This window comes from Psammomys obesus, unplaced genomic scaffold, assembly GCF_907164565.1.
Source record: "Psammomys obesus unplaced genomic scaffold, mPsaObe1.curated_primary_1811, whole genome shotgun sequence".
Taxonomy (NCBI): domain Eukaryota; kingdom Metazoa; phylum Chordata; class Mammalia; order Rodentia; family Muridae; genus Psammomys; species Psammomys obesus.
In genome coordinates this window covers 14,140,066-14,152,542 of record NW_026596073.1, presented here as the reverse complement: position 1 = coordinate 14,152,542, position 12,477 = coordinate 14,140,066, and the positions used below count along the sequence as shown (strand labels likewise).

At 42.7% G+C, this 12,477-nt stretch overlaps 1 protein-coding gene across 1 annotated transcript in view; it reads left to right on the top strand.

The window, feature by feature from the left end:
• The window catches only part of Hmga2 (high mobility group AT-hook 2), a 114,256-nt gene extending 102,389 nt beyond the window's left edge, over positions 1–11,867 (top strand). The window contains exons 4-5 of the mRNA XM_055625830.1: positions 504–536; positions 11,681–11,867. Coding sequence (XP_055481805.1) covers positions 504–536; positions 11,681–11,725 — 78 coding nt within the window. The 3' untranslated portion in view covers positions 11,726–11,867. The remainder of the gene's footprint in view (positions 1–503; positions 537–11,680) is intronic.
• Positions 11,868–12,477: the final 610 nt, after the last annotated feature.

Genomic DNA, 12,477 nt, shown 5'->3' with positions numbered 1-12,477 from the left:
GATGGTAAATTAAGCTCAAGAGGTGCACTAAGGAGGTGGAAAATGATGGGGAGTGGTCACAAATTTAGATACAGTATTTCATTTATGGAAAATGGAAATGTTGCGAAATTAGGTTGTGGTGCTGATTTTGCACCTGCTGTAGAGTAACGCTTTCTCTGAATTAACCACTTTAAACGGGAGAATTGTGTGGTTTGTAAGTTTTATATTGGTAAAGAGTTTTTCCACTCTTCGAGTTTTATGATATGCAGATGAAAAACGCAAGTTATTCCTGTAGCAAGTTTATTTCAAGCCAAGTCCTGAAGAACCTGTATTGCCTTTCCTTCACAAGTGGAGATTATGAATAAACACTCTTTAACTTGGGTGAACTTTTTGAATACTGAATTTTCTCCTTTGCTGTTTGGATCCACATTCACACTTAAAGCCGTGAATAGTGAGTATTTTCCCTCTATATGTTTCCTTGTAAAATATAACACTTCTTTTTTTTTTTTTTGTTTCTTCCTTAGCCACAACAAGTCGTTCAGAAGAAGCCTGCTCAGGTATGACATGATCCCTTATGCTTTGTCTTCCCAAAAAAACTCAAGTAAAACATGAACTGAAAAAGGGTTCCAAGCCTTCTATTGGCAGTTTCTTGTTTTGATTATGTCAATGTTGAAAAAGGCTGTATCTTCCAGAACCAGGAGTGTGTGTGTGTGTGTGTGTGTGTGTGTGTGTACTCTGAGATAATATTATTAAAAACCCCAAACATGGCCAGAGAGAAAGGCACTTGCTGACAACATGATGAGGTGAGTTCAAATCCAGAGTCCATATGTTGGAAAGAGAGAGCCAACTCCTGTAAAATTTTCTCTGACCTCCACTCACATGCCAGGGTGGTCATGTGTGTGTGTGGTAATATACTGAAACAACAACAACAAACATCAAAGTCTTCATTATAAAAGAAGCATCAGTAACATGCAAAATAAAACTGTGTCGGGGCTGTAAATAGAAATTTAATTTCATTATATGTTTTACCAATTCTTTCTTTTTTTATTTTTGGTTTGTATTCTGTTTTGAGAAAAGGTCTTTCTGTGTAGTCCGGGTTGTCCTGGAACTCACTGTGGAGACCAGGCTGGCCTCAAACTCGTAGAGATCCTCCTGCTTCTTTGTCCTAAGTGCTGGGATTAAAGGCGTGCACCACTATTCCCTACTTGCTTTACCAATTCTTAAATACTAAATTTTGACTTTTCCTCCTGACTCTCCGTAATACTTTGGTTTGATACAGGAATTGCTGGGTCTAAAATTATTCTTGATGTATGACTGAAAACAGCTGTTCATTGAATTGTTCTGCAAATATTTGGTATCCTAAAACACCTCCAGTGAGACCGATCTACTGGAAGTTATATTAATGTTTCCCATTCCTAAACTCTCAGGTCTTGCTTGAAACATCATAACTGCAATATTAAATTAAAAGTGACCTTACTTCTTTTGGTCCTTTAAGCCTGGAGTTTCTTGTCCAAGCTACAGTTTATACATAGGAGCATAAAATTCATACTTGTTGAAGAAACAGATTTTGAAGAAAACATAACTTATGTATAAACTAATCAGAGTTTCCAAAAATGTAAAGAATAAGAATGTTCAGGGTTGGGAATATAACTCTAATGGTAGAGGCTTGCCTAACATTCGTGAGGACCGGTGTTCAATTCTCAGCACCAAAAACAAAACAAAGGAGGCCCTGGTGTTTTCTTGGATTTGAACAGACATTCAGGACATGTAGGTAGAACCTATTAAAGTGAATCTCTAAATAGTGTCATGAGGCGTGAAGTTCTCTTTGACGTAGTCATGTAGACCTACTCTGTGTAATTAAAAGTAGCCATAGAAATGATGTTTTCCCTTGAGCTTTCTTTGAAAAGAATATTGCTTTGCATAGGGGAGAAAAAAAAAAACATGCAGCAGCCCTAACTTATGTACTCCTTTCTAAAAATACTGCTTGGGATAACACTGAAGTTTTAATATGCATATAAGGATACAGGGGACGTGAATCAAATAAATACATGTATTATAACTATGATAAATGCAAAGCTCTGTTAGAACAGCAACAAAAATCATGTTGTTGTTCCCAAACCTAAAAGGCCAGCCTGGCATGGGCAATACTGAAGATACTCACTGTTTTTAAGAAATATTTAACTGAGCAAAATGTTAAGTAAGCACTCGATGTGATGGCCTCTTATCCTTCATGGGGAAGAAAAGCAAGAGACGGAGAGTGAGCAGTGCTGTGCATTTGAGTCACAGGGTACTACCCCAGGGCTCAGCATTCCACCATGGTCTGTAGCTTAATAATCATTTGTGGAGTGTGAGTATTGATTTCAACTCTACTCTTTGTATTGTGGGGAAGACGCACCGAACCAAAAGTGATGCATTAGAGAATTATGAAATGCAGTGGTTTCTACTTCAGCTGTGCTTAGAGAGGGTTCATATACATGCACGAAACACTCTGTGAGCCAGTTGTGAGCATCTCTTTCAAAATCTGTGGCTCATTATGTGTGTGTCTATTCCATGGAAAGCAGCATAAGACCATTGTTTTCCTAGAGAGCAAGTCTTGAGCTACTTACCTACAGCCACCGGCCCCACATGCCACCCACTTTGCTTTCCTTGGTTTGAAGACCTTTGCATAAACATCTTCTGTGACTTCTCAATGTGATCTTAATGGGCATTCAAGAATGAACATACTCAATGAAGAAAGAGAAAAACATTTGTCTAATAAGCAAATGGTCACAAAATGTCAAAGCATATGTGCCCCAAAGGGGACACAGATAATGAGTAGGTCATAAGTTATTATGGGACAAATTCCTTAAGAGCTGAACTCCATGATTTTCCTTGATTTTGTTGTTACTGTCTAATTACAGAAGAGAAAGTAGAGACATAGGAGATGTCATAGGTGAAATAAATGCCATGTACAGGGGTAGAATATGATACAGTATATGTATATATTAAATATAACATATAAGTAGAATAGTGTATATACTATTAAACATAATAGTGTATACTATATACATAATAATGTATATAATAAATAATATAATATGTTATTCTACTATATATGGTTATATATATATATATATATATTTCATATCCAGACCATTGCTTTCCTAGAAAGCAAGTTTTGAAACACCGACAACTTGGTTTAAAGACCTTTACATAAGTATTTTTCGTTCACTCTCTCTGTGACCCTAATGGGCAGCCAGGAACGAACATACTCAGTGAAGAAAGAAAGAAAAAAAAAACCACAGCAAGATGTTTGGACACGATCTATATTTTACCATATATAGTAGTATAGTATATAATATTTTACCATATATAGAATAGTATATAATACATATACGGCATATACATCATCACAGGTAGAAATCGTAAATGTGTCTGCGAAGGATTATAAAGCACCAAGGATAATATAAGTGAAATCGCACACATGCGGACACATTCACACACATGCCAGCGAGTCAGGAATCACGAGTCTGGAAGGAGTCACAAAAGAGGCAATGGCCGTCACTGATCTGTCTGTCTGTCTTTACAGATCTTGATCAAGTTTTCCCTTTAACGGAAAGCAGCTCAGACAGAATTAGAGGGAAAGTGAGCACAGCTCATTGGGCGACCTAATTTCCATTGCCTGGAAGCACAGTGATGAATTATCTAAACGCAGGCTGCATGGAAGTTTGTGGAGGGTAGCGTAAATTCTACAGAGCAGAAGACTCTCTTCTCTTCCCATCTGTTTCTCTCAAAATACCCTCCCAGGGCTGGGGAGACAGCTCGGTGCTTAATACTGGCTGTTCTTCCAAAGGCCCTGAGTTCAATTCCCAGCAACCACGTGATGGTTCACAACCATCTATAATGAGATCTGGTGTGCAGGTGTACATGCAGGCAGAACACTGTATACATGGTAAATAAATAAATATTTTAAGAAAATACCCTCCCAGTTGGCTTGTCCCTGAGGCAGTCTGGATTGGCCCAAGCTCATGAGGTCCTTTCTTCATCAAAGCACCTGACAACTAGCACAATTAAGTGTGTCATGTGTAAAGCAAAGAGACAGCCATGCATGTGACTCAAGTGTTTCCGTCTGGCTATTTCTAGGCTTTGTCCCGTGTATCCATCTGGGAAAAATGCATAACAATGACTCTTCCCTAATTTTCAAGAAAAGCATAAGAAATATATAATTATGTAAATATCAAAAGAGGATATTTTGCTAGAACTAATTTTTGGCTGCTTGGTTTCTCATATCTCAACATTTATGTATTGAAAATTTTTTTTAGAGTTTTTATTAATTCAAAATGTCCCCCTTTTATCTCGTGTTTTCACTGCACGTTTTGGGGGTTTTGGTTTTTGAGGGGTTATTGTTGTCATTGTTTTTCTAAGACAGGGTTTCTCTGTCTATCCCTGGCTGTCTGGAACTCTCTTTGTAGACCAGGCTGGCCTTGAACTTACAGAGATTTACCAGCCTCCGCCTCCCTAGTGCTGAGATTAAAGCTGTGTATCACCACACCCAGGCCTCACTGCATGTTTTTAAAATAAGATTTTTTTTTTTAAGTTGAGGGATATTGTATAGCAATTGCTAAATCCTATCATTAAGGTGAAAGCCATTAGAATCACCTTCTTTCTGTGTATGTCACGTGAATATCAACGCACACATACACTGGCTCGGTGGTAAAGAATGCTGACACACCCTGGGATAGAAAGCATCATAACGTCACTCTGAGGGACAAACTCAGCACAATGCCAAGTTCAACATCTGGTGTTTGTATTTATAAGTGTGTTTATAAAAGTTTAAGGCAAGCTCTGTTATGGAGGGGGTTGCATTTGGAAAATGTACCAGGTGCCACCATCGCAAACCTCCAGTCTGTCCCAGAATTCTTCTGGGCAGAAACTCATCCGTTCCAGTCTGAAGAGGGAACATGTGTGCAGTGCTCACACTGGCTCTCCTTAATTTCTCAAACCACAGACAGCACGGCTTAATGGACATCTCACTCTGCGCTTTACAGTGCTAAAGTAAGCAAGAAGTAGAAACTAGCTAATTAGAAATGACCAAATTCTTCAGCAAGCTGAAGTAACTCCTCACTGCATACATTCAAAACTCAGTGTTATAAGAAAAGGGTGATAGATTTTTTTTTCTCCAAGTTATCATTACTGACCCAAGGAATTTTTTTCCCCTCAAGTTTTTGTTTTTAACCCTGCCTTCTGAGAAGGCCCTGCTAGCCTGCCTATGTCTTATTGTTTCTCAAAGTTTCCATTTTCATGTGTTGAATGGAGATTAAAAGTGGCCCCTTATATATAATCCAGACATTTTGCTCATCAAAGGGAAAGCAGGGTTTTTTGTTTTGTTTTGTTTTGTTTCAATTCTCACAACATCCTGCCGTTGAGTGCACATGGTCCATTTGAAAGCTTTCCCTGAGTTATTAAAACGGGAATAAACCTTCTCTTCCCAATTTCCCATCAAGAGAATTGAAAACTGCCAGTTTCTGAAAGGCTTGAAACCGAGCGTTCCATGTCAAGACAGGCTTCTTACCTGCAAACATCTTCCTTGTGTGGTGTGCATCAGGGTAAGGGCATCTAAGGAAACCTCAGTGGTCATGTGGTACTCACCCTCTTCCAACATGTTGAATGTTTTCACAGAAACTTTAAGGGCGGTTTTTAAGGATGTTTATATTGCAGACAACCTAAACATTGTTTGGAGCAAAATGAGAAATTTCATTTGGGAGACAAGAAAGTTGATGAATTACAGCCAGCATATCCTTCTCAAGGAAGGCATTTTTACTGGGCGCTTTTAGTCTAGACACACAAAGGAGGAAGGAGAGAGAGAAGACAGCATTCTCACTCCAACGCTCACCTTTTACGTGGTCCCTTGGCCAAAATGTAGTAAATAGTTCATAATAAATCAGACTTGCAGTCACCAGTCGGCTCACTTGGGAGCCTGTGATTTACGCACCTAAGTTATAAAGGGCACTGATTGATTTATTTCCCTGCTTACATTCTTCCAAGCTGGTAAAACATTTTGTGGGCCTATAAATGTTTGGTACCAAGTGGCAAACATGAAGGATCCCATCAAAGACTTCCTTGAGCTTCGATGTTTTGTTGTATAGGAAATACTTTTTTGACTTCACCTCTGACCCCTGGCATGGCAAAGGTCAAGGGAAATGGAGAGAGCAAAGTTGAAACTAGTATTTAGCCCAGCTCAAGAGCGTACAGGGAAGGCAAAAGGGCAGAGGATACACAGAAAAATGATCATGATCATTAACCCTAAAGAGATGCGGTGATTTCCTTAGCTGACTGTCCTAATAAAGGAGGATCTGGTAGGTCTGCTGCTTGTAGGCTGGGATTGGCGACAGAGATAATGTTCCTAACAGAAGTGAAAGGGGCAAGAGGGCAATCTCTGGAACTCCAAAAAAACAAATTCAGTGTTTCTGGACTTGACAGATTTACCGCAGTGTTGTTGTTGCTGTGTGGTGGTGATGGCGGTAGTAATGGTGGTGGTTGTGGTTGTGGTTGTCATGGTGGTGGTGGTTGCTGCTGTTTAGGTCAACGTTTTAGCTGTGTGAGTTAGCCTCCCTGTGAAAGAGCAGGGCTTTCTGCTCCTCCTGCTCACATCGCAGATGGCCATTTCCTTTGCACTTTGATGTAAGCGGGATCAAATACAGTATTTGTCAGGTATCTAAATTATCTTCCACACTTGCCAACCCACACTAAATATGGAATAAATGGTAGTGAACGCTCCAGCCTAGTGTTTGCGAGCAAGTCCTCCATGCTAGAACAGGCTATCAGGCAGGAAAGGGTCGCCGCGCCCTCAGATGACTGTTGGATCATTACTTGTTAACCTGCTATGATTATTGAAATCTTTAGTATCACCATTCAAAAGTTCAACCTCAGGGCAGAGCTGAAGGAATGGGCTCAGGAGCTAAAGTGCTTGGCACACAGATCCCCAGAACTCAATTAAATGCCCAGCGGGCATTAACCTGCTGGTAATCCCAGCCTCAGAGGGTAGAGATTATTACACAGTCTTACAAAAGAGCAGGTTTGCAAACAGCCATCCCGACCAGCCGTCAACCTCTGGCTGCCAATGCACATGTGCCATATGTGTGTACAAAGACACATACCCATATGCATGGAAACGTGCATGCAAACACACACGAAGCACACCCCATGTGCACACAAGCAAAAAATGAAAAGAGGAAAAAAAAAACTCAAGATAATGACAAATATTGGTATAATTGTCCTTAAAGTTCAGGGAATGTTCTGTTGCCTAACACAAGTACATCAGTCAGCCAGAGTTTTATACAAAGTAAAGGAAGGTGAAGAAAGGGTTCCTCCTGATTTGTGTCACCAGTAAGCAAGTTTGTACTCCATCCAGTAAGTAGGCTTCATCTACACCATATTTTAAAATTGGTTTGCATTAAAATAAGAATATGGGTGATTTTGGAAGTTTTTCCTGAATGCTTCTTCCACACATGAATCTTTTTGCTGTATCTTCAGTTATTTTTCACATACAAGGCTCCTCTCCTGAGAATAGAAAATTTGGCCAGATTTACGGCCCTCAGAAAGTATGGCTCCTAGAATTTGTGAGTTGCTTGTATGTGAAACGATTTCTTCATGCGTTACACATACAAGCAACTCACACACACACACACAAAAACTTGCCCTTGATCCCAGGACAGAGAAATACTTGGTGTCCCAGGGACCAATGCTGCGCCTATTGCAAGACTTGCCATGAGAGAACTACGACAGCACAACCATTAGTGCATTCTCCACCTGGCCTCATGGAGCAGGCCTGTAAGTCATGAGAATGAAATGGGACCGCCCGGACTACAGACAAACCGAGGCAACTTCGTAAGGCCTTGTCTCAAAATAAAAAATGAAAGTGGGGGGGGGGAGGTTGGAATACCGTGGAGGATCCTAGATTCAATGCTTAGCACCACAAACACATATTTTTTTTAAGAACCTAGGTTTTTTCATCTTGGTGAAAGAATTAGTTAACAACAGTTTTCAAGACGGGCTCTTCCACTTCAGACCTGCTATTGATTCTTCCTCCAAAAAAATAAGCCCTGAGCTCCATTCTTAACTAAATGCCATGTAGTTCACACCCTTGCCTGTACCACCAAACACCACTCTGAGCAGCAGGCTCCCCTCTCATGGTGTTGAACCAACTTGAAAGAATGGCATATATAAACTGAATTGTAGGATTTTTTTTTTTTTCAAAGCTCTCAAAGCAGTGAGTCCCACACGGACAAAAGAAAACCTGAGGCAAAATGAGTGCAACTTTCTGATAGTTATCACAGAAATAGAGTTCTCTAGCTCTGCCCACCCCTTTGTCCCTTCCATCAGTTTTCTTCCGGTCGCCTTAATAAGTAGCCGTGTGAACAGTGGGACATGGTCAGTGTCCGAGGGATGCTGGTAAAAAATGTCACCGTACAAATCTACTCCAAAAAAGTCCTTTGAGAGTAACATTCCTGAAGCCGCATTCTGAACAGGTAAACCTTAACCAGAGCGCTACTGTTTGGCTGTCCCGGTCCATTAACCAGCCCTAATGGGATGGGTGTAACTGTCAGGCACAGTATGTCAGTCTGTCTCCTTGGTACTTCAGGGCTTCCATGTTAAGTTACGGCACTGCAAATTTCTTGGGCAACGTGTGGTAAACGTGAAGCCATCTTTAGACACATCTGGAGGTGCAAGCTGGGCTCCACAGCCCACAGCCATATCTGCTAAGTTACTATAAAGGATGGAGGTTGATGGCAATTTCTCTGGTGGTGACAGGATACCCTTGGGGACAGCAGAGACAACTGCTTATTCCCAGATACCCCTTGTTTCTGTCTTTTTGCATGGCACAAGAGCCCTGGTTAAGTTCAGTGGGACCTTAGAACTAGAGTCAGTTTTCCAACCTTATCTTTGTACCTGACAGGATTTTTTTTTTCCTATTAGTTGTTTACACCATTGTGTGTGCATGGTGGGGGTGGGGGAGATGGACATATAGAGTCACTTAGAGAGGTGAGAACTGAGGTTGATGGGGATGGGAAGGGCCATCCACCCTGCCAGCATCACCCGCTTGGCCAACCTTGGCTATTGTTTTGGAGGGAGGCCAGCCGAGGCTGTGCCAAGAAATACGCTCTCCACTAACTAAGCCTGTGAGAAGCCCGCAGTGCTGAACATGTGAGAGCCACATTGCCACCCAATGTTGAGTGAGTGAGACTTCCTAACCCTGAGCCCCTCGTTAAGTCCCGGCTCCTAATTGATAGTTACCAGCAGAAGAATTTCAAGGTCAGAGGAAAGATACATAAATAAAGCTACTCCCCATGTTGTGTTAAGAACTGCTAAGTAAAAGAAACAAGGGGGACTGTCATTTGGGGCTGAGTTGTGTCTAAGGGGTTTGACTATCAGGAGTTTCAAGCGCTCACATCAAACAAGGCTCCTGGGAATGTTTTGAAAAGCCGATCACATTCCATCCTAGTGCAAGATCTCTGTAAGTTCACGGCCTGAGAAATCCTACTTCCTTCCCAATCTTCCAAGTACATGGGTTTCCAGATCGAGGAATATCAAGCCAGTAGGAGTAGAATAATCACGCTCTGTCCAGGGAGGCTTTCCAGCTTGACTTCATCCTATTAAATCTGCTCACTGTGAGGCTGGGGTGAAGCATGCCTACTCCTGTGCTGTGCTCGCCTCTGGAGGAGCAGTCTAAAGTGAGTCCACACCTCACGTCACGATGAGAAGTGAGTCCTTTGGGAGAGGACAAAGAGGGCAACTGCCGAGCAGTGTAGTGACTTTCTGGATTTAAATATTAAGTGAAAAGACAGGGTCACGGGGCAGCTGACCCTCAGCTTGTCTCTCTTTCGTCTACCCATGGCTTTGATCATGCTACATCCTCCTTTCTAACAGGACTCCACAGAGAATCTCGGGGTCATGGCCTGTTGCCTCATCAAGATGGGAAGCCCACAATTTGGCAGGCCCGGGAGGAGAGGGGAGGCAGCTTCATGCGGTCCACATCTCCCACAAAACCAAAAGCAGACTAAACAAAACCGGTGTGAACTCCTGTGACTTGATGCTGCTGTGATTCTGTTTTTCAAGCTGTAGTCCATTCATTTCTGTGTGTGTGCATATTCCCAGGCTTTACAGCTCTCTCCGTCGTTAGTGGGGGTTGGGGCAGAAAACCTTTCTTGAAGAACTTCTAGAAAGCTGTGAACTGTGTCGGAAGCACAGGAGAGAGGATCCATGACTGGTGTGTGTGTGTGTGTGTGTGTGTGTGTGTGTGTGTGTGTGTGTGTGTTCACATCCACAGGAGGGCATGAACAGACTGTGGAGAGGGCTTCTCCACTCCCATTTGCTACTTTTGCAAAGAAGCGTCACACATGGTAACAGTTAGGAGCCCCTTCACAGCTGAAGTGTTTCAGACACTAATGAATGGAAGTTCGGCTGTGTTGTACAGACGGGCTCTAAAGCATTCTTTACTGAGGGGTATACTGTGGCGACCTGGGAAAGGAAGAGAGGTATAAATTGTGTCAGTTAGCCACCCAGACAAAATGAAGCCATGTGGAAAATCAAATCTATTAAAGTATGAAGGCTGTTTTAAGCTGGCCATTCTTAAAGGGGCGCCATTGGCTGCCGGAGTAAACGTTTACCTCTGTCCCAGATCTTTTTTTACACGCTGTCTTTGGAGACAGCCAGCAGCATTTGATAAAAATCATCCTCCCAACTAATGACACTTTTTATCGGAAATGTTTATTGTCTCCGCTTTACCACCCATGTCCTGAAAGGTATTGCAGGTTTTGTTAAATAAGCAAAAGTTAAAAGAACTTTGTAGCTCACACCAGCTTGCAGGAACCCCAACAAATTCCAGAGCCATAAGGAATGAGAAGGGGGGGGTGTGGAGTTAGATTTATATGGAGGAGAGGCCCTGAAAAAACATATATATTAGTTTTCTCTGCTTGGCTGGCCCACCATTAAATGTTTGCCTGATGTTGACGGATTTAGGATTGAGACTGAACAGTTATGTCAAACTTTGCTCGTTGCCTCAAAATGTGCTTTAATAAATGTAAGAATAAGGAAACAGCCCTCTGAAACAGTGCACTCTCAGAGTGGGGTCTGCTGCCCCTGCAGCGGAGTTCTCCACCAGTCCAGTTTAACCCAAACCTGCCCCTGCGTGCCTTGCAACTTTTGGTAGACGGCTTGTCTGCCACCCTGGGCTTTCTCATCTAGGAAAAAGCATCTAGCAAACACCAAAAGGGCGTCAGCTACCATTACAGGCACCCGGCAAGCGGATTTTCTTTCCTTAACACTGTCTTTATGGGCAGTGATGGCAGTTTTTAAAACTGATGACTGGCATGCTGTCGGGGAAAATAAATCTCTTTCTTGGTGAGTAAAGCGTCCAGGGATCCCACAGTCTCCAGACTGCAAACAATTCAATTTGCTGACCAGCAACCATGATGCCTTAAGTCAACAGTGACTGAAGGCAGCGCTGGGAAAAGACAGCCCCTTGATTCCTCAATGACGCGGGTCAGGAGCCTGGGAACGGAGGGCAGGGAGAGGCACTCGCTGTTCGCTGTCGTCAAGCAAGCTCAGGTTGGGCGTGGTGGAGGCGGACACCCCCCGAGCTGGTGCGGGAGGGGTGCACTGGGCAGCCGAGGTCCCCCGGGACGGGGACGAGGCCTAACCCACCTGCCCTCGTGTGTTGCAGGAGACCGAAGAGACATCCTCGCAAGAGTCTGCCGAGGAGGATTAGGGGGCGCCGACATTCGAATTCTACCTCACCATCAGTTGGATCTTTCGAAGGGAGAAGACACTGCAGTGACCACTTACTCTCTGCTGCCACGGTCTTTCCACTTTCTGCGGGGTGGGGCAGGGGCGGGACTGGGCGAGGGGCGGGGGCGGGGCGGGAGAACTCACATAACCTTGAAAAGGACTATATTAATCACTTTCTTTGTAATCCCTTCACAGTCCCAGGTTTAGTGACAAACTGCTGTAAACACGGGGGACACAGTTTAACAATGCAACTTTTAATGACTGTTTTCTTTTTCCTTTAACCTACTAATAGTTTGTGGATCTGATAAGCAAGAGCGGGGGTGGTTGGGAGAAACTCTGGTGGGCTTAATCAGTCACTGCGTGCACACCCTAAACCGGCACCCTGGTGACAGGGGGCATTCGTATAAGAAAAGCACTGTATGTGATCGGGCTCACCCAGATGCCACTCCACCCTGATCATAGGAAATCTTTTACTTAGAACACCAAAGATAAGGGCTAGACACTACTCTCCTTTGTGTATAATCTTGTAGACACTTACTTGATGATTTTTTTTTCTTTTTAATTCTGAATGAAAATGCTGGTGTATCTTTTTGAACAGCTAGCAAACCAGAACAGGTTACGCTCATTTTTCAAAAAGGGAAGTAAGCAGATAATAAACGTTGACTCCTATGTTTATGGGCTTACACACACACACACACACACATACACACAAAGTGGCAGGAAACCTTTTTT